The following is a 23,588-nucleotide window of genomic DNA, read 5'->3' on the forward strand; positions in this document are numbered from 1 at the left end:
CATTCTGACCTATTGACTTGAGACCAGGTTTTTGTTGTTTGTCAATCGTGTAGTCAATTTCCACTGCATCAATAAAGCAATGCACCAACAATGCGTCAGACCACATCACATTTTAAAGCCATGGGTGCTGAGATCGGCGCATTGCATTCACCATTTAAACAACATGGATGCCGGACCAGTCAAAAACAGACCATCTGAAACTAGCCAAGCCGCTTTGCACAGAGGGCTCTATAGGAGAGTGTTCTTCTCACTCACCTACCCAATCAGCCTAGCTTTACTCTCTGACTCGGCTCTTTGCCAATATCCCCTCTGCATTGTATCATTCAGTTTTTAAAAGAACCGACCCACTTCCTCTTGCCCCAGTGAAGACGTTTGTTTCAAAATTCCTCCATGTAGAGGTTTAGTCTGTCGCAGAGCAACTGGGCTGTACCTGAGATAGAAGACATGATTCATTCATTTGCGAGTGCCAGTGCAGGGATGGCTCAGAGCTCCAACTCCACTGATACATTAATCCTAATATGTTCCTCAACTGAGCAGACGAAATCCCCACAAAAGCATAATAAACAAACGAAGCCCCTCAGAGCTCTCGAGCATCGTGGAGAAAGAAAGCAAATTCTGATAAGACAGAAGTTCTCTCTCTTCTCTGTTTCCATAAAGCCAAAGGGCGAAAAAATGAAATAACTGCTCGTCTGCGCTAAGTGACTTCTCAGCATCCAAATATGTAGATTTTGTTTTTTTCATCATTGTGCTTCAGGATTTATTGTGATGTCTTGTGAACATGCAGAATTCAAAGACTTTTTCGAGTCAGTTTTCTTACTACACAAATATAAATAGAATAACTGATTTTTTTTAATTATATTGATGTTTTAATTAATAGACGGTGCATACTTTTGCAAATGTTATATTGTCCAGATCCCATATTCGTGTTTAAACACCAGGTTAAACGAATCGGAGTAATTCTGTCTTTTTTGGTGATGACAGATCTCAGTGGAAGGGTTAATATGCTCTTGATTCACAAAGCATTTCAAACAAACAATAAACTATTATCCTCCTGAATATCATTTATTCACTGTGTATTTTCAGATTCAATAAAGAAAGGATCATTGCATGAATGGTGAAGATTCTTCCCAATTCAGTAGAGAAATCCCTGAAGTGCTAACAAAACAAACCTTTTCAATCTTTTCTTCTTTGTCAAATTTGAGTGTGCAAGTTTCAGACATAGATTATTAAATGATATTTGGTTTCAGTTCGGGTTTGGTTATGTTGGCTGGGCTATCTACTCGATTTTTTTATGAAACATCTGTCCGTTATCAGAGAAAACATCGGATTCGGGTCGGGTTTGGATACAGAAAACAGATTAACTGCCAGGCTCAGCATATTTTCTCCCGGCCTGTTCGAGTTTGGAAAGACTCTTCATAAAATATTGTAGATTTCTACTGTGATTCTCTATCTGAAACATATTTTTACCTGGAACAGTACAAAGTGAGCATGTGGCACCTCTTACACTGTGCACATGCAAATTACCATCCTCTTAACTTGATTATCATCCTTCTACCCATCTGACTCCTTTATTGACAATAATCAGCCAGGATTTAATGTACAGTTTTAAACATCTGGATAGTGCTGTTAACAAGTCAAGATCAATTGCGCATATACGCAACAGAAAATATTTTATAGTAAAGCATGTAATAAAATGCATCCAAAAGTAACTACCTGTCCTCAAGACTTAATAAACTTGTATGACCTACTGGAAAGTTTTAATCAGAGGTTAATTCACGGCCCACTGAAGCATGGTTAGATGTTCTTTGTGGGACTTAGCAGCAAACCGTCTGTAATCGATCAGTTTGCTTGGCTCAATCCATCCACTGTGCAATTACCTGCGGCGACAGGTGCCCCGTTTGAAATCAGTGGGAAGCTATAAAAGAGCTAAAAGACAAACATTAAAAGAAGAAACACGAGCACTTACTGTATTGACAGTTCCTCCCCATGTACTCCCCCGGGCACTCGCAGGAATAGTTGGCAACCAGATCCGTGCAAATGCCCCCGTTCCTGCATGGTTCCCTCTCGCATTCGTTGATATCTGAAAGAGCCAGAAACAAAAGAAAGGGTGCATTCATTTATTTGAAACAGGCTCAGGCAATTAGAAAGACCACATCCTCATTAGAATGCATTGGTAAGGAGCACATATTGAATTTTCCCTGCGGCGCTCACAAAGACACTGGTTTCTTGAAACTAATAAATCAGATACCTCCTTTGGAGACCATTAATGCTACAATACAGGTCCCAGTTCTCAAGTGTTAGGAACAATTAACCCAGTGAACTTTCCATGTACTTTAAAGAATTATCATATGCTTTCCAGTGGTTTGCAAAGTGGAGCCTATTCACACCGTTCTTACTCAGTTCTGCAGTTTGCTTGGCCAGTTAAAAGTAATAATTTATCAACAATGGGTTTGTGAGGATAATAATTAAATTGATGGGACCTATTATAAAATGTATTATGGGGTTGTGATCATGTTGTGGGGTCCAGAAAAAACCGTTGTTAAAATGCAAATAGCAAGTGTAAATATGATAAATGTTCAATGACAGGTAGAAGCTAGACTATAGAGCTAAACAGAGCATATACGTTCAGTCAAAAATGTGCATCTGTTCACATGGAATTCAGCCTAAGCAGAAGAAATATAAAAAAAGTACTATTATAATGTAAGAGAAGCCTTAGAGGTCGGACATTATACTTCCTCAGCAGAGACAACTTGTTTTCTTCCTGTCCTCTCAAGACAGGACAGAAGTCTTTATCACCTCTTTGCCTTTACTCCATTTAACAGTTATGCAATTATTGGGTTATTAGCAGTTTGTGCAACTACATAGCTACACTCTATTTAAAAATAACAATGGCACCACTGACAGTATTTTTGCAATGCAGCTCACAGCCATCATACTTGAGGTCTTTCCTCAAGTATTACAGAGACGGAGCAGATAAAAGTATTAATATGATCAATTGTCACAGAAATATCATCTACTCTACAGCCACCTTTGCTCTGTAAATTCTCTCTGAAACGGCTTTCCTCTGATTGAATCATCTAACCAGTAAGAGAGGGTGACAGACCCCGACCCCACCCATCCTAGCAATTTGCACGCTCCTCTATTATAGATACAGATAAGGGAAGAGGAGATTACAGGGAGAGTTTAGAAGTGGAGGAAGGGAGGGGGGTGAGCTTTTGAATGGTTTTTAACGGATTTCTAATGATTTCCAAACTTGCCTTTGGCAGCTGAGCGACTTTAAATCCTCTAAAAAAGATCATCTGTGACTATATTTTGGCGTCATGAATATGTTAGCAGGCTTGAGATTTAAAAAGCTTCAGAAAGTGAAACATGATTAAAGTAAGTCTGTTATGGTGCTAAATCTCTCTGAGGGTTCTTCAATTAAATCTGTGATAGTCGCTTGGGCACATTTGTAATTTCTATGAATGTATCTGTTTTCGTTGAATGTCACTCAATCCAGAGAAATACAGTCATGGTCGTCACATCACGGTCACTGAGGTACTGTGACTGCAAACAATGGCTCTTTTTAATCTGCAGCAGAGCGGAATACCAAAAAAAGAAATAAATGAAAAGAGCAAAATAAATTGCGGGAGAGAGGCACGGAGAGGAAGTGAGAGACGTTTTGTGATTCACCAAAAATTGCCATGACCCGTGAGACGACTTCATCCGTGCGAAAAGATGTTTGATGAATTTGAGCTGTAAACGTTTCCCAAAAGATGATAAAGACAGACAAGGTCAAAACCTTATAGATGTCTGGACCATACTCTGGCAAGATGGACGACGTGACAGTTCCCCATAAGTGAAGCCAAAGCTTTCTGATCACGCTCTGTTGGCTGTCTGCAGTATAGGTCATAAATCCTTAGTAGATGGGACATGGGCCAAACTAAAAAGTCAAAGTATACATAAAATATTTTTTCTCGAAGATGGTAATTTAAGGTTGTTTTTATCACATGTGTAAATGTCAAAGTGCTAATTTAGATTTGTTTTAATTTATGTAATACTATAAAAATGGGTTGTGTAGGTGTATACAGTATTCTCAATCAGAAAAGCTGTTCTCGTGTGCACATTTGTCTGTTCCCGCTGTTACATAATGGGAAAAAAATCGAAACAGTAAGTGAACCACAGCTCATTAAGACGACATGTTACCTAAAAGTCACAAGACATTTCCATGCGGTTGCTGAGCACTGATAATCCTAATAGACTAATTCATGTGTGAAAGGTCAGGGGTAGTCTGATCTGGTGCTCTCTGGGCGAGTTAGTGGCTCTACTACAGTACGCAGCCGAGGCTCATGGACACTAACGTCTGCAGTGTCAAAACAAGGCTCGCTACAAGACCTCAATCTCAATAAATCAAATAATGTACACGAAACAAAAGCAAAATACCAAAGCTGCAAATGTGCTGTAGTTTATCATGTGTTGGACGGATTAAACAACACACATGTACTTGCCAGCATGTCCTCCTGTGGCTGAGGGAGGACGACAACAGATCGGATTCTCACAGTCAGCCCTTAAAAAATGCTGCACTTGAAACACTGATTGCATCAACACACCCCGAGACACTTTCAATGTCATTAAGTCATTAAAGCCCCAATTCACAGTTCCTGTCACCATCTCCCTGAAATTACATCAGCGTTAGATCAGAATTTGTGTACAGCTCTCGGGGGATCATGCAGTCAACCTGTAAGTAATGACTGATGCTGATGGAGCTCTATTTATGACCATGTTCCAGCGAGAGAACATGTTAACTCAACCTAATTTCTATGCGTAAGATTGCACTGTGATTTGTTATACAAATGGTGAATAAACATTTCTGTTTCCACTGTCAATGCTGGGGTATTAAAGATAGAAAGACAAGTTTTACCTGGTTAATGACTAAGGATGTTGTGTAAAGAAAAGTAGTCTATTTTTGTAGCAGATTTAGTTTCTCCTTATTTAGTTACTAAATCAATCTTATCAATGGATTGTGAAATAAGGTTCAGGTTCCAACCCTGACCCTATGCTAACCCTTACTCCTTATGACAAACATGAGATGCCTGGTGTGTAGCAGGCAGTGGCTTGTATGTCTGGTATCTTTACAGATATTGTCTAAAATAGGATAAACATAGAAAGAATGAACAAGCTCCAATATGTTCTCAAATGCTGAATGTGTACTAACATACTTCAAAGCAGAGATGCAATAGAAAGTAAATAAGAACTTATTTTGAGTACAGCGGGACAACATAAAACATCATTCATACTGTCTCACCTGAGTGGACCACTCAAATGAAAATATGGTATTAAAGCCACTTGTTAACATTGAGAAATATAGAATTAAATCGAGTAACTTATCCGTAGATCTGTGAACAAATGCTTCGATAAGAAAATCTCTACATGAACGACGAAATGGTGCTGTAGGTAAGACATGAGTGTATGTGAACAGTGTGTCCTCTATAGAGACTGTTTCCTTATGTGCCATAGGTGCCAGAGTAAAAGAAAACAGATACATCTTCAGCTCATTCATGCCACATGAACCGCTGTTACTTCACCACCGCAGTCGTGCCCACACCAGATATTAAATCTGTTGTTAACCTCTCAGTTCACATCCTGCTTTGTTTCCACCACTGGATTCAAAGACAGGGGTGAGCCGATTGGGCGAGCCACTCAAACAGCCTGAAGCGCAATACACCACAGAGAGGAGAAAACAACTTAAAATCGGTGTGTTGCGAGTAAATCAGGTGGGAAAAAGGGAAGATTACTTCAGGGATTGCAGTTAATCCACTCGGTAAAAAAAGTAGAGGAGAAGGTAGAGGGGGAGCCGGGAGAGGATGGGGGGAGAGAGAAACTTTGAAAGAGCGAGAAAGAGGAGGATGGAAGGAATAGACAGAGATCGAAATGTGTGCTAGCCCGTTGGTTAGGTATATAAGCTCCAGCTACACAACTTCTTTAACACAGTCACAGTCACGTGTCCGAGGTGCTTCCCCGACTGATAAAAGTCGGAGAATACCATTTTGCATTTAAATATGTCATTAAAGCCTTAAATGTGGTGAAACAACATTCTGCAAATGATGTCTTCAGTTTAATGAGGACGGCGCTATCTCGGTTTTGACGATTTAACAAGCCACTCTGAGTAAACATTGCTACAGAGGATGGAGCCAATAAAAGTACATAGCGCACCATTTAATGCAATCCCACACACTGGCTCTCCAGTAACACTACTTTAGTGACGCTTATAATGTTCAGGTTTTGTTGAAAATGTGCCAAAGAGATGCTGATTAATCCGAGACTGAGGATTTGATACTTTGTAGGGTGTTTGTGTTGTTTTGTCCACTTACATTCGTGTACTAAACCACGTCACTACTTTCAGACCTACAAATAATATCATTCAATTCATTTTGAGGCTGAACAGAACCTGAACACAAACATCAGAAGGCTTCTTTGTAGAGAGCAGTTATTTTAAAGGTGTATAAACCCCCCGTGTTCTACTTCTACATCGATCAATGTCCATAGTCGTTGTGAAATTGGATAAAATAGTGCAGAGCCTGTTCTAAACCTGCCTGTTTGTAAGTGATTATGTGTTCTTGGCCTGTGGTGATGCTGGTGGCAGATTTCTTTGTGAAACTGTAACTGTAAAGGTGACCTGCAGTTATTAAGCCGCAGCAGGTAGAGGCCCACTGCTGTCCACAGAACCCTGAAGCTGCACCCCCGCTGCCGCACAAAGAAATGTTCACCTGTTTAATCAAACTCGACTCACTACACAGAGCCCCGAACTGGAGAGTCAATTCGTCGAAGCATGAACAGCGTGTTACTTTGATTAGTCCGGCCTTTTGCTGCTGGAGCGCTGGTTGTCTGTTTATTGAAAGTTTGTCAATCCTGAACATATCGCTTGTCTAGATAACAAATCAAAATACACCTGCCGAGATATGTGTTCCTCATACACAGACAGAGACAGCTCTTGAATTAGAAAGATGTATTGGCTGTTCACGTGAGACTCATTCAAATGAATAAAAACATTGGGGTATTAATTTATCTGGGTCTTATCATCATTTCTATCATCAATCTCTAATCTCTTTGCACGATACTGCTTTTAAAACTAAAACTCTCAATTCTAAACTATATCCTCTTCGCCCAGCCTGTGGTTGGACTCTCATCCCGTTCTCATCGGTCCACTGCAACTTCTCGCTCCTTGGCTTTGCTCCTCTATTGCTCACTGAAATGTGTCTCAGTCGGACAATAATGAGAGCAATGAATGGTGCTGTGTGTCCGGAACTGATACTTGCTGTGAGCGCTAAATTGGCTACGGTGTGTCCAGGGAGCTGGAACAAGGCCTGTGGCGGGAGGGGTCGGCTGTGCCCTCTCCACTGGGCTGCACTGACCTCTGGCTGGAGCCACACTGATGCATCTGCTTTCCAGCTCATTCGAGAGTCAAATCTCACACAGGGGAGGGTTATTGAGGAGGTAAATATACCATATCGTTGAGAAACCAAGTTTTACTCTTTTTATGCCTGCCTGAATACAGAACTATACTTAATTTTGCAGTCAAAACTTATTATACAGCAGATATTTTTATAAAAAAAACTGTTTATATTTGGAGCAAAACCCCAACAGTTATTGGACACATTGTAATTGGTTTACAAATGAAGGGACATGAGCAGACAGTGTCGTTAGAAGTGATGTTGACACACAATGCAACTTAGCATCTAAAGTGAACAGTGCTGACAATTGCAGGTTGTTCTCATGCTGTTCAAACTGTTGATTAATTTATGTTTAAAAAGCGATGGGGTCTGAATATTTTCTGAGGCTACTTAATGTAATTAAGATTGTAAAAAAAATCAATATGCACGTTCTTCCTTCGTAGTTGTTTTGGTCAACAGAAAACAGAGTAAATTAAATTTTACAGAGCTTGTTTATATTTAAAAAAACATTTTAATTTCAGCTTGACTCAAATATATATGAAAAAGCTTCAGCCTAGGCCGAACCCAGGCCAAAACAACAACAACAACAACAACAACAACATAAATCACACAAATCATTGAAACAACTGCTGGCTAATAGCTCCTAATCCTCTCACTCTTGTAAATCCCCAAACTCAATTAGCAGAATGAAAGGTACTGTCCCAGCAGTGTTGCCCCTGCATCACACCCACTTCCTTCATTAAATCACATTCAGATGTTGGGTTAAAACTGCGTAAAGCCCCCCCCCCCCCGTGTCGAGACACTGTAGGCCTCACACAACTGGATGTTTGTCAAGACTTGGCTTTTAAGAGGGTATGTCACATCATGTTACATCTCTCCATCTGGACTTGATTTAGCACTCATGCACTGTTTCCCCACGGGAAGTTTCATCTTATTCTAAACCTGTTTGGATGTCAGAGAACGAGCGGAGCCACAAATGTTTGGTAAGCAAGCTGATCCTCGTGACCCCTCTGTTCCTGATCGAAGGGAATGAAGTAGTCAACTGGTTGTTTATGCCTGCCACACATTAACCCCTGACTTCGAACACCCCCGACTTGAAAGTAAGCATCCTTTTTTGTCCCGTTTTCCCCCTGGGACACTCTGCTCCGGATGCTCATATGCCCTTTGAGTTATGGTGGTCCGGCCTTTGTTGGATTTGATCCTGGGAAAACAACTTGAAATCTTACCTGGGCGTATAGAATGAATTCATGAGGGGACAAAAATGAAAGACTCACCAAATGATTTACATCACTTCGATGCTATACACTGAGTCAGGTTCATGTATATCCTTAGCTTACAGGCTGGGCGCCAGGGTGCTTTGTTAACAAAGTAATGAAATCGAGAATTTAGGAGAATTTTATTTGATGATAACGATTATTTTGTTAATTTATGGGGTCCACCTAAAATACATAATATACAACATTAGTTTTAAGTTATAGTTTTGGCTGCGATAAGATGGTGTCATCATTCAGACTCAGCAGACATATCTGAAGGAGCAGAACAGCACATATGTGTTTTTATGTGCAGCACATTGTGTTCTCCTACAAGTCCTATGTGTCATACAGGTGATGATACTGAATCAATAACTTGGAACAGCATACACATACATGTTCCGTCAGTTATTCAGCTGCAGATTTGATAAGAACAGTGTTGTGCTGCACTTTTTCCCTCCATTCCCTCTGTAATTAGTGTGCTCAAAAATCAATGATGCAATTTTTGCTATTTTTTATGTCTTTAGTGAATCTTACTTTCCCCGCTTCATGTTCTTGGCTATTTTAATGTGACACAGCAGCGTCTTGAGAGAGGCTGAGATTAAAGAGCCATCTGCTAATATCTCAGGGGAAAAGATAACTCAGTGGGTTGTATGTACAGAGTCAGGGCTTCAGTAGAAGTCAATGGTTTGTACAGCTGCATTTCATGAAATCATATCCAATCCCTTATCTCCCATACATGCAGTATATATATATATATATATAATAGATCATTCCGTTCCTATGGGATTTCCAGCTGAGATAGTTCAGTAAAAAATACTGTAATTCTAGATATATGCTCAGAGCTGCTTCTTTCTCTATGGGCGATCAGCCTTGGATGGTGTGTTTGACAGGTCCTGGTGCACTGAAACTTCTCTCGTCCACACATCACAAGGCAGAGACAAGCCCTGTCTCTCTAGGTTGAGTAAGAGATGGGAGATGGAACAAGGAAGTGCCTGACTCCACTGTCAATCTATCAATTCCATCTATCGTGGCCTCAGCAATGCCACTGAAATGACTTTCGGCACATTAGACAGGATTCCTATCTGCTGTCTGATCAAGTCTCACAGCCCGCTGAGAGAAAGATTCAGCATCACCCTATGTATCCTTGAAATGCATTTCACCGTGATATATTTTATTTTTGAGCCTTGCTCCCACGCATCTTGGATTAGCATGAGTATTGATTTTATTGATCCACCGTGCAGAATTTCTCCAGTCTCGTCTCATATGCAGGCTCGTTTTCACGGTGGCACATGCTGCATGTTTCCAGGGATATGATGATGCATGAAGCTCTGAATGCAGGATTAAGAATAGTGTATTCCAAGGGCATGTTTTTTGAAGTGGGATTAGCCCACTGAGAAGTTATTCACAGCTGCACTCCACAAGCCCTTGAAAAGGTATCTTAGGATGCATTGCAGAGAGGTTTGAGTATCTGAGAAGAAAAACACTCATCGTGTCGAAGACATGCAGACCAGGGGGCTGAGCCGACGCTGGGATGTAGACAATGTGAAGAGCCCTCAGCCGGAGTCAGAGTGACACTCGAAGGAAAGCCTCAAGTGTCATTTTAAGCTTACATATGAAGCCTCCACAGTAAGTGTGTGAGGGGAATACTATTCGAGCCCGAAACAACAGAGTCTGATTTTCAAGCTCTTTAAGATCACTTGGGAATACTTACTGGAATGTTAAAGAGAAACAGACAAAGAGTGGAGGTAGGTGACAGGGAAAGAGCAAATAATGCCTTGACTTGGAGGGAAATACAGGTGGAAGAGATTTTTGTGTATATGATATTAAGGAAATATGACTTTTTAATAGTAGTGACAGACTTTGATTCAAGTGACAATTATCAAAAAGGTTGTAGAAACATTTAAGGATGTCCACTAAACCTAAGTGCAGCTTTGAAAACAGTTTACCATCTTGAATTAGCCCATTAGCAAGTTAACATAATTAGCATTGAACACAATGTATAGCTGTGTTGGTGAGACATCTCATAGGTTTGTACTTTTAGTCAAATGACATTGGAAAAAAAATACACTTTGACCTTTGTCAATGGGATCACCCCAGTTTTAACAATCCTAGAGGACAAAGTGAGGTGTTTTACAAATTCCATGCATAACCAGTCCAATAATTATGTTGGTATTTAAATAAAAAGGATATAAACAAAGAAACAGTCAGGTACAACATACTGTGACCATTATTTGCTGCGATACATTCAGACCTTGGATATAGGTTAATGGATTTATGAACCACATGGTGGAGCCAAGAGAAAAGTCAATGGATCATTAATCTCATTAGGATTCATCCTCTATGGACAATGCACAGAATTGAATATCCAAGGTGGTGGACTGATCGACCAATAGTTCTTTACAGACAAATACAATACTTATACACAAAACCTACTCATATGTGTATACACACTCTCTGACATAGAAAAGCAGACATGGAGAATTTATGATTTTGGTATATTTCAAAACCAAACATCTGCAGAAACAGTTGCATCATGACTAAATATTTGAAGTCATAGCTAGGAAAGGAGGATGATCTTGAAAAAGGTCAGATTCTCAATGACGCATGCAGCGTTTAATATTGATAGTGCTGCCAAGATGCATCAGTGATTTCATCAGAGAGTAATTTCACACTAACTTTATTAATTCCTCTCCTTGCAGACCCTCTCTCTGAGCTACCCTTTCTGCGTCTAACGGACACAAGAGGACATCCAGTGAGTGCCTAGCGTGCTATCATCTCCATGACAAACATTTATCCATCTATATCAATCACCGTCCATGTTGAGTCATATTTATGTCATCAAAGGTGGTTTAATGATATGCACTAACCTCTCCTAAATCCTAGTTTGCGGTTTACAAGGTGCACATTACATTGACCATAAGCCTTTAAGGACAACTGTGTATGATTTAGTGACACCTACAGGGGAGGTTGGAGATTGCAATCAAAGGAATACACCCCAGCCCTACGTTTCAAAGTGTGTATAAAAACATCAGTGCAGTACATTTTCTTTACCAAAATCCCGCAGAAATGCAGAAACCAAAAATTCAAGCAAACATATATTTACAGTTAAATAAATGTATTTGTCTTTATCTGCTGAGCTTAGTAAACGTTTGTATTTGTGTTTGCGTTGAATCATCAACGTGTAAACTAATACTAAAATGGTGCCCAGATAATCAGGTCCTTCCTCTTTGAATCTTTGCAATGTTTTTCTTTTGAATAATACTGCTTCTGCCAAATTATCCTTAAGTTTCACACGCTGGCCCTTTAATCTCTTTTTGCTGTCACACTGAATGAACGTAGTTTGTAGTCAAAGAACACTGATACTAATTTGGCCACACACTGACCATCCTGGATTAATGCAGCCCTGTGAAGTCGAGCTGAACATTTATCAATGTTCTGTTTTGGCCTGCAGTGGCAGCCAAAAGCCCGCGCAGCACTGAGTCGAAACTCTTTTTCCACCCCCTGGGATTTGGAAATGCATCTCTATTTATGCTTTGGCCATCTGCCACCCGGTCCATCTCTGCTGCACAGGCCAGGAGGTGACAGTGCAGCTCAAGTGACCGAGGGGGGCCTTACACAATTAGGCCCTGGTAACAGCTCGCTCCCTACACCTCCTCCACAGGAAGGATAAACCAGGTGACCGGCTGCTCGGGGAGTGGAAATCGGAGAAGAGAGAAAAACAAAACACTTAAGTGAACAAAGGCAGGCCTCTATTGGGCAATTCTCCTCTCATTATTTTCTTGATATTTGTCTCCCTGCAAATGTAGTTTAGGAAATCATGACACTAACGAAACCTTTACCGAGAAACTTCACTGCACATTCACATCATTTTAAAATTGATGGCCTTTCCCTCAAAGACTGTGTTATGAGCAAAAAGGCATTTCAAGCCCCTGACGATTACATAAAGAGGCTTCAAATTCCTGAAGTCATTCTGTATCATTATTATTGGTTTTAACTGCGAAGTAGCATGGTTGAAAAACGCTGTATTGTCTGTAATTTTCCCAGAGAAGCACCATCTGGCCGAGGAAGAAAGGTCGTCTTACTTCAGGTTTTTATTTGGCAGGCTTTGCAGAGCCTGAGGGCATAAGGGAAAGGTGACATCACTTTTAAATTGTCGGTGATGGGTCGGAGCACTGAAAGACGAGGGTGTGAGAACAAGCATGAGGCTAACACCAACAAGACGAGGGTCTTTGTTTTCAATAAACCTGAGGAAAACAAGGTCAGTTTGGATCTGTCAAGCGTTAGGCTTCAGCTAGAAGGCTAAATCAAATATATTGAAATGCCAGCCGCACAGGAAAATGGCCCTAAACACCTTTCAGCTTGTTATCCAAAATGCACTTTGACAAAGGTGAGACACGGTCAGCTCCTCCTGGGATGAAGAAAAAGGCAGCAGGATACCTGAGAAAAGAGAGGTTTTGAGAACAACACTGATGTTTGACCGGGTCACGTATTATGTGGATGTACAAACACAAAGAAAAACAAACAAACAGGATCTAGCCGACAAGAAATGTCGACATTAAAGAAATGCACTTACTCTACAATTAAAACACACTTTGCGATAGAGAACACTGCGTAATAGCTGGGCCTGGTTTTTACAGCTATTGTTCAATAACTTCCTCTGAGTTGGTTTTATTCTCAAGTAAACGAGACAACTCCTTAAAGCAGATTCAGTACATTGAACAGTGGAAATACCCTCAACTACCCCTGCTTCTTTTAAGACATAAAGACATAAATAGAAAAGGGACAACAACTCTAAATTGGACATAACATACACATTTGGACATGTTTCTTTGCACCTCATAATTAGGATTATCATCAAATTTGGCATGGTGTCAATGGAAAGGTGATTTCTCTAGCGTACAGTTTTGATGTCAACAATTTTTTCACAAATCGGCCGTTAATACTCTATATGTATGAAGGTTATATGAGACATACTACAACAAGACATAAAGAGTGTTGCCCTTCAACCGCTTCCACATGTTCCAATGCATTTAATTCAAGACACTAATAATAACATAACAATTCATTCATTATTAATAATCACAACACTTTTCAGACCGTCCTGTTCCATGACAGTCCCAAAGAAACCAGCAGGTGATCTTGTGTTGAAAAAGGCAAAGACCGACTCTTCCGGACGCGAATGGCTCTTGGACCCGCTGTGTATCACATGTGAGGGCAAACGCTGCCATGTACAAGTGCTGCCACATCAAGATGACTCTCCAGATGCTCCCACAACCCTTGGCAGCTTTGCAAGACGCTAAGAATGAATTAAGTGTTGAGGCTGCACAAGCCAAACCATCGGACGCAGCTAAGTGGAAAAAGTGGTCACCACTCATCTGGGACGACTGATTTACTGAGCCCATCTGGAGAGCCATTACGGATACTGTATCTACTGGTGGAAGCTGTAGCTACAGCCACACAATAGAAATGAGGTGTAAATGTGGATGGGGCAGATTAAATGGCAGTTATGGATATTAGGAATAAACTGGCACCAGGCCACAATGTCTGTGATACCACTTTGCCATTGATAAAAGGGTACAGACCATGCAGTAAGATCCGTCCACCCATATTGCTTATCCTTTGAGGATTGTGAGGGGAGCTGGAGCAAATCCTGGATAACATTGGACTCTATATGAAGGGCTCTTACCATGATGTGTCTGCGAATGCAAGATGTCGGGTCAGCATGCCAGACACACCTTTACAAGTCACCAGCCAAAAAGGAACTCTAAAGTGTCAATAGTACACAGGGGCAGGAGCTTCCCCTACCTTGGATTCGACTAAGGCCTCCACACATGCAGAACCCCTTTGTCAGAGTAATACGCCAGGTACGCCTTGACTAGTCCAACAATGCAGATAATTATGCATCTGTCAAGTAACCGAATGCCGGCGACATTCTGTAAACAGCAGACATCTGCTTCCACTACACCGTTGTTCACGGAAATCCCAAGAGCAGCCAACTCACAAAGTGCCAATCAGCCACCCTGGGAAACAGCTGCAGTACTCAGTGAGTCTGGGAGGGAGCTACAGACGTCTGCCGGCTCACGAGTTCACGCTCACATCCAATCCATGGAAACCTGGTCTTTTTTAAAGGGGACACATTATGAAAATTCCACTTTTGAGGTGCTTCTAACCGTTAATTTGGGTATCTGGCATGACTGCCGACCCCAAAACTCTGGAAAAAAACAACTCCCGCGATTTGTTATGGTTCCTCTAGGTCAGAAACGTCATGCTTGAGTGACGTTTCACTCAAGCCCCCCCATCTCATCCCCCCGCCCCCCCAACACTCATTATAGATACGATATTTGCCAAAGCACATCACATCCTTTTTGTAAACCTCGGATACACCTGGAATAGCTAGCTAGCAGCATTAAGCAAATTTAGCATCAAGATGCGCTGTGGTCGGCTGCACAGATCCGCACAGATCTTTACATCTTTACAGCCGACACGGTGCAGTACGGTGGAGCTCGGGTCCTGCGGAAAGCGTTTAGAGGTGTCCCGGGGGTCTCCGCCTCGGCGATCGGCATGTTTATGCGGCCACTTAGATGTCTGACGGGTAGCAGCAGCGAGCTAACGCTAGCTTGCAGCCACTTAGATCAAAATCTACGCGAGGGCAGCTCACTGGGAGCATTGGAGACTTCCCTGCAGAGTGGCCGGCTCAAGGTAAGTGGCGACTTAAAACGCGGCAAAAGCAACGGGGGAAGCGGCGTGGACACGGTCAATCTGAGGAGGGCTGTTTTAGACAGGATTAAAAGGTGCTGTTTTAAAGAATCCTTGTAGTATTTTGATCAAAATATGTTACAGACATTTCATTAAGATCCCAAGGAACCATATCAACTTGTGGTAAAATGGGCATAATATGTCCCCTTTAAATGTTCATAAAGGGATACGTTTATGTAAACAGCCACCTCGCATACGATTTGTCTTAAAGGGACTTTAACGTTCAACTCCCACTGACTTCATGTTAAGACAACCACACCTGCTAGCTGTTCATAGGCTATACACAAACTAACATCAATTGATCTACAGCCATTGGCCCACTTTCCCTTGTTTCTTACTGGTTAGAGTAATATATGATTATTATGATACGTGAATAAATGCAAGAATACACTTTAATTTCAATGTGTAGTAGAAGATCGACGACCTACACCTGCTTATGATATCAAGATATCAAACCTGTGCTTGAACATAAAAATGTAGCCCTGCCCAAACACAAAGTAAAAGGTTAATGACTCAAATCTATATGGTGACCAGGACATTCCTTTGTTTAAACAGCTAAAAAATGAATCATCTTTAAACTTCATATAAAAGTTAAGTTTATCTTTTCCTGTACAAACAGTTGATTTATGGCTGTGTTGTAATACAATGACCAGCAGACATACAGCATAGTGAGGTGCAAAAGTTGTGAAAATGTAGAAACAATTTGAAGACACGATAAAGCAGTGGAAATATTAAAAATGTAGCAAACACAAACACAGAATAATTTTTTTTTAGGATTTTTTTTTTTTTAAGAATGCTCTTGCCTGCTCCTCGAAACTGGGAGAGCTCCAAAGAAAATATACTGCAGGTGATAAACTGACTAAGTACTTCAACCCCACTTCGAATAATCCAAACTACACCTTAAAGGTGATTATCACAAGTCACACTTCTGCTGCTTTAGCATCGTCAGAGCCGTTAAGTGTTTGAATGAGCCAACTTGTTATACTAATGGGAAATGTTTGCCGATAAAACTAACGAAATAACCCAATTTGATTTAAAAGAAGAAGTTCTTTGGGCGGGACGCTTTAGCTGAAACAGTTTCGCAACAAGTATGAGGGGAAACCATTCATCTACATCAACACTGACAAAGATAACATTCCTCCCTCGATTCAATCTTTTAAGTAAATATTAAGGTTTATCACCCTGTGGTGTCTCAAAGCTTTTTAACAAGCCAATCTCTATTTCTGCCCATAGATCTTACAAAGCAAACACATAAAATTCATCTCGAGACTGGACTGGCTGAGCAGATTATAAGTGAACCACCACATAAAGAGGAGCTCCGCTGTTTCCAGTGACAGGAATGCTCGGTGCTTTGAAGGAGGAAACACCAAATGTGCAGTGAGCTAAAACAACGTGACTGCTGGCCCACAGGCTTATCCATCTTTCCATTTTGATCTGCACAGACTCCTGCGAGACAGAAAGAGAGAGCACAGACACACTCGGTGTCTCTCTTCTCGGGTTGTTGATAATCGGCGTCTGTCGGTTTGGCTGTGTGATTGTGGTGGCTTCCTTGGATGTTTGATGGACTATGGACCTTTCCCCCAGGACTCCCCACACTCATCCATTCCTGTAAATGCAGCCACAGACTTTGAGCAGCGGGTGAGCTGTGGGATCATGAATGTAATGTTGGGAGGGTGGCTGGAAATGGCCTCGGCACAGCTCGGGATCACAGTAACGGTGCAGTGGAGAGAGCTTTGAGACTGCCAAATAAATACATTCACAAAATATAGTTACGCACTGTCAAATACATCGGAGGCTCTTGAGTGAACAAACCAAATCAGAACTTTGAAATATGGGTGTGTTGACTTACTGCTGCTACAGACTGAAATAATGCAACACTATGAGTTTGGGCTGTATCACTGTAGGTTCCAGTATTCTGAGAAAACAAACCAGTCATGCATATAAACATAAAATTGGAGAGCAGATTATCATAAATTCAGAAAAACCTCCCAACACTTGTATCCCAGAGGCTGTTGACACGAGACAGATTTATACCTACAAGAGCAGACCCCAGGCTCTATGACTAAACCGATGCCTCTTGTTTATTTTAAAAATAGCTTGACTTTCTGTGGACCAAGTATTCCTTCCGCCTGTTTAACACAGAGAAGTTTGTTTTTTTTCTTCAGCAAACTTTTTCACTAACTTTTAGTTGCGCTTGGATCTATCCTAATCCGTTTAACTAATCCTGCCCCCGAAACGTAATTTCTTTAAAACCCCAAGTGAAAATCTGCCCTGAAACAAAATCAAGCCATACTGCGTATATGATCTAAGACAGTTAGAGTATTTCTGTATATGAACGACTTTCCCCCGCAGCTACAAACAAAAAAGCAAGAGCACTTTGTGGAGCGTCGGCGCAGAGATGAATAGGGAGCTAATTTTGTGGACGCAGTGGCAATGTGCAAAACCATTTGCGTTAAATACGAGACCATTCTCTGGCACTGTTATTATTCTACAAAATGACGTTTACTGTGAACAGAAGGAGCAAACAAACACTTGTTTACTCCATATGTTCCTCATTCTGTTTACTGTCAGAGGAGCAGCTTCAGAAGTATAGTGCTTACACTGCTAATACTGTTTGATGAGATGTAAACTTCTCAGCAACTATATAGTGTCAAACACACACTCCCACACATATACATAATGTGTGTGTGTGTGTGTGTGTGTACATATCTTAACATATATAAACTCTATCCATGGGAGGAGGGTAGTGTATGCTGGCTAACAAGCGCACCCTGCCCACCCTGCCCTCCCTCTAACAATGTAAAATCCTGAAGATCTGCTGAAGCAAAGTCACCTCCATGATGCAGTGGCTGGTTTGTGAAGGACAAGTCATTTTTTTTCGGTTTTCACGAGAGCGGAACGGGCGAGGGGAGAAACTGACGGACCTTTGCCTCTGCCTCGTGTGTGACTAATAGAGTCTATTGGTGTGCTTTTGATACTCGCTCATGCTGCCTCTGACTGTAGTGCTGTTGTCTGTGCTATTATCCTGCTCTTAAGCAGTAAATTGGGCACAACAAACAGATGAGGGCGGGAAATAAGTCAGATTTAAATTTCCTTTTGCTCAAGTGCCACAGCAATCCATGAGAAAGCGTGGAGTCAGAGAAAGGTGAAACATTAGGGAGAATTGAACAAAATAGCTAGAAAAAGCGAACGTAAGCTCCACTTAATTCCTCCTTAAAAAGAGTAAAATACATTAAACAGGTCACCAATTTGGTCCTGCATGTGCAACCAAAGAGTGAGCACAGAGCGAGTCCTCACGGAGCCTCCCTCTTCCTCTGGCGCTGATGAAAGCCAGTCCCTGATCTGCCCCAGGAGTATTGACTAGCAGTAATGGCACCTTGTGGCTTTACATCAGGCCAAAGCCCTAAACACAGGCTGATTATTCTGTGGTAGGAATCTGCGGAGGCAGCAGGGCTAACACGGCATGACAGCACCTGTCAATATACGATCAAACAAAGGAGGCCTTCTTTGAAAAGGAAATAAATCGCGCTACCGAGATTTAGCCTCAGTCAGTCTCTTCCTGCTTGTGTGTTTCAGAAAGAAAAGCAAAGACATCTATTGATCAAGGAGCAAGGTAGAATCTAGATCAGTCGGGTGGTGGAAAGAGACGAGTTAGAAAATGAACAAACAGCCATTTAAGAGACAATTTAGCCAAATGGCCTTGTTAATTTAAAAATATATTTTTATTTTTAGAGCTATATGTTTCTGCACAAACAAACATCAGCCTTGCTTCATTTTACCTGGAAAAGTGTATCCATCAGATTTAATTAGCTCTTTGATTTGCAATGAGCTCAACATACAGCACTGTTTGAGAGTGCAAACAGCATTGTTGAATATTGAACTTCCTACTTTTAAGAACCAACCAAATTACATCATTCTACTAAGAACCAATTAACATTAATCAATTATTGCCTGAAAGCAAATCTTGGTGAGATAAAGAGAGAGAGTTCTACATTTTAGGTTATTCCTGGTGGGGGTCATGCACGCGGACAATCGATAATTTAAATAGACCAAAACAGTGAGTTTGAGCAATGCTGAGCTGAGAGCAGTTGCACGTGCGGTTACACTTTTCAAAAGTCAACAAAAACAACACACACTCCCATATTCATGCAAATCTGGACAACTGGCCCAACATGTCTACAGACACAGATTTACATTAGAACAGAGTTTAACCCTCAATGAACAACGAAGCATTTACTGAAGCTTTGGAAACTTCATCAACATCTTCAGAAAATTAATTAACTACTCACATTAAGTTGCTGTAGGAGACATAGAAGGCAACACTAAGCTACTGGCTGCATTCAAAATTCCTCATGAGGATTATTAGTAGCTTAAATCTCCATGAGAGAATTGTTAATATGTGAATTGCTTATTATTTATGAGGGGAATATGTATGCACTATGCATGCACTATGCAAGCACTGCAAAATAACTCAAGTGATGTAGCACCAGGGAGAGTATGGTAATGATGGGTACTGATACCAGCACAGTAATGGTTCACATGTGAATGGTGTCCAACCCTTGTGAAGAGGTTATTAAGAAGTGCTACAGATAATTCTCATCAAGCTCCACTAAGCAAAGAGAAAATGTAACTTCACCTGATCTGTTGATAGCATTTGTTTTTATTTAATGACAGCATGAGTTTGGCCTTTTATGTTACATTACAGTACATTTCAGTGCAGACAAAACCAAACCCTTTAACAGTGAACATCCCTGTAGTTTATACTTCATTAGTCCTTGATTGACTAAGGAGCTGCGCCCTGAAAAAAACTGACGACTGAGGCAATCAGTCCCGATTCTCACACTGTGACAGTTCATTACAATATCTGGCTACTTGCCGAGTAACGTGCCACTTGTTCTCTTGTCAACGAAGGGACTTGACGCCACACTATTCAGAAACTGAATGACTTTCTGATAATGAGGCCTCTTATAATAAAAGTGACATATTTAAAACAAGTGTAAAAGTCAAGCTAAGGGATAATATACAAAACATTATTAATGCAAAGTGCAAAATAAAGCCTTAGATAATACACAACGAGATGTAATTGAATATAATGTAAAGTTGTCTATTTAATTTCATCACCTACAGCTTGATCGTCTACAGCTGACCTGCAGGTGGAAACATCAACACTTCAAGTTGAAGTCAGTGACAGCTCTGCTCTAACACAAGAGAAGAAGAAATTCATCGGAAGCACGGCCTGAAACACGAAGTACTAAAAATAGCTTGTACTTATCATCGCTGTCCATGTGCGACATTATTTCTGGGTGCACCACATAAAATCGGTCTAAGAGGCGGGATATGTAGTGCCTGTATTTAGGATAACGTTCAAAGGTGTGAAATTAGATTCAGCTCTGACGGAGCAGGGAGATAGTGAGAGGAAGAGGAAGAAGCCAGGAATGGTCTACACGTATTTGATACGACACACTATAGGAGGCTTAACCACTTAACCTCCAATCCACCTGGAACTATGCTGATGCTGAAGGTTAATCCAATGATACGATAACTTCCTGAATGCAGCATCTTGAATTCTCCCATCCGTAGTTTGCAGCGCAGGGCTTGTTTTCTTAAAATGTTTGGCTTCATAATTTACGTTGAATGGTAATAAACTAAGCAGCAGACTTCCATTCTGCTGAAGCAGCTGTGAACTTTTTAAAACAAAGGCTAATTAATGCATTCATAAATTTATAGTATCGACAGATGAAGTATTTAAAAGTTATGTACTAGCACTTGCCGTCATTAGCAGTGAAAAGGCTTACATCATTATCCGCCCATAAAATTGGGTGATATTCATTAAAAATGACAAGCGGATTATGAGACAGATTGTTCATGAGGTCGGCCTTGTTTTTGTACAGTGATTCTTGTAGCCGACAGAATTCTCAGGCAATATTTTTGTTCTCACTTTTATCCTGTTCATTAAGCTATCAATTAAACGCCAGCATCATATCATAACAAAGCCAGCTAAGCTGTCATTCTAACAGAACTATTACTCATGTGACTCTATTATTTAATTGAAGGAATTATCCAGACGCTAGATTTGATTATTGTCTTCAGGTATAGAAATCTCCCCCTCTCCCTTCCTCCCCCTCTCTGTCTCTCTTTTTTTCAGCTGTAATGGCCGTCAGGGAAATTGGCAGACATTAATGTGCATTCAAACCATATCAAATCAGTTTCTCAGCCCCCTAAGGACTCAATAGGAAACAATAACTGAATTATGACTAGAATGCTATAGCCATTTGACTTACAATTCTGGCTGAAGACACTATGCCACACTGTTGACATTGTGATTTGTTCCATTTCCATTTGATGGTTTCATTTTTTTATTAATATAGGGAGAAAAAAAGATTTGGAGACTGTCCTAAAATAAAAACATATTTCCTATTGTCTGTTCTTGTTTAACCTTGGCGTGAATGTGTGTTTGTTTTAGAACAAATACAGATGGTCTGTTCTCAGTGTCAGCTAACATCTCTCCCTCTGTCTATCCCTCCATTTCTTTCAAACCTCCGAGGATCCATCTCAGCACGGTGTGCACCATGATACACTAAATCCATTACTTGCAAGCACACCTGTGATGAAGGACAAGTGTGTTGTGCGGGCTAATGCAATGCTCAGCCAAGCACACGTTCATACAGGGCAGCCACAGGCCTTGGTCTATATATCATACTGCAGGATTAGCAAGATTTTGTACTTGACTACAAAGCTATATGGCATTTCCAAATCCTGGGATCTATTCAAAATGCAGCGCATGAATGTGTAGGTTTACTGCTGTACTCGTGCCGTTGTTTTCTACTGCTGGTTAGTTAATCTGATTTGTTATTTTTCTTTTCAGAACAACTTGTTATCAATGCGTCACCCACTGACAGTAAATGCAAGACCTTTCGGTACCTGCTCCAAGATATCGACACCACCGAGCCTGGAAAGCATCCTGTATTTGCAGTTAAATTCAAAATTGCTGAGAACAGTCAACACTGCAGCTCTATTTAAAAGTGAAACAACCGGCTACAAGAAGAACAAATAAATAAGAGAATAAGTCGACCTTTTGAAAGATCAAAACCCCCGCCTCCGGCTGCTTCTTGGTGTTGCCGTGGACAGTTATCGAATCAAACCGCTCAGTTGTTGTGGAATTTCAGGAGAAAGGAATGAGAAATCAATACAAGTTTTTGTTGTTTTAGGAAAGGGAAGGTTCTCAGTACATTGCTTTCTTTCACTGTTTTCATTATTGTCAATAACATCAAAATACAGAGGTCAGACTTCTAATTACATCTTGGTTACACAGAGTTTTAGGTCGTGTGTCTAGTTTCAGGCCGTTAGTGGCTGCGGAGTTCCCAGTGTCCGTTTTACGAGTGAGCATAAATTGTAGTGCGGTGGAGAACAATGCTCCTGAACTAACCTAAGTATTATCTCAGAGGCAGCAAAAACCTTTTGACACTAACCTTTATTAAGAGCATGCTCAACAAAAGAAAGCAACTTCAGCATTTCTTTTCTCCACCAAACCCACTACCATTCTGCTGAGCTCGCCCTTTAAGCAGCAATTTACTTCCTGTCGCATGTTCGACTTTCATTCACCGCTCAAGGTCATTTTTTTGTCCTGGGGAATCTTTCAGATCGGACAGAAAAATCCCACTTCTCGGAAATATGTAAAAAGGGGCAAAAAGGTTTTCTGCTACCTTAACTCACTGTCTGATATACAATTTTACGAGGAATAAAGCATTTCCAAGGTTCTTTGGAGAAAGAAAGAAATAGAAAGAGGTAGCTTACTGTGTTGGCAGTGAACTCCACTGAACCCTGGTGGACACTTGCAGACGTATCCTATGAAGGTGTCGCCCCTGTAGGTCTCACTGATCTCACATGCTCCTCTGTTGTGGCAAGGGTTGGGATGGCAAGGGCCTGCGTGGGAAAAGGAGGACAAAAGTTTCATTCTGTTAAACAGTGTGTTAAGACTCTGAGACCGATTATTGGCAGCATCTCTTTTACTTTTTAATTTACTGTGTGTACAAACATCTCTTTAACTTTTTAATTTACTGTGTAAACAAGCACACAGCGCTCTAGGTAATAGATTCAGCCTGCTGTAGCACACTGATTTTCCAATGAGTGCATGATTCAAATGAACATC

At 40.9% G+C, this 23,588-nt stretch overlaps 1 protein-coding gene across 1 annotated transcript in view; it reads right to left on the bottom strand.

Moving 5' to 3' along the window:
• LOC128438223 (EGF-like repeat and discoidin I-like domain-containing protein 3) overlaps positions 1-23,588 on the bottom strand; it is a 111,391-nt gene that overhangs the window by 49,540 nt on the left and 38,263 nt on the right. Inside the window, exons 3-4 of the mRNA XM_053420703.1 lie at positions 23,234-23,362; positions 1,967-2,080 (exon numbers count right to left, since the gene is read on the bottom strand). Coding sequence (XP_053276678.1) covers positions 1,967-2,080; positions 23,234-23,362 — 243 coding nt within the window. The remainder of the gene's footprint in view (positions 1-1,966; positions 2,081-23,233; positions 23,363-23,588) is intronic.

Source organism: Pleuronectes platessa, chromosome 4 (assembly GCF_947347685.1).
Source record: "Pleuronectes platessa chromosome 4, fPlePla1.1, whole genome shotgun sequence".
Lineage (NCBI taxonomy): Eukaryota > Metazoa > Chordata > Actinopteri > Pleuronectiformes > Pleuronectidae > Pleuronectes > Pleuronectes platessa.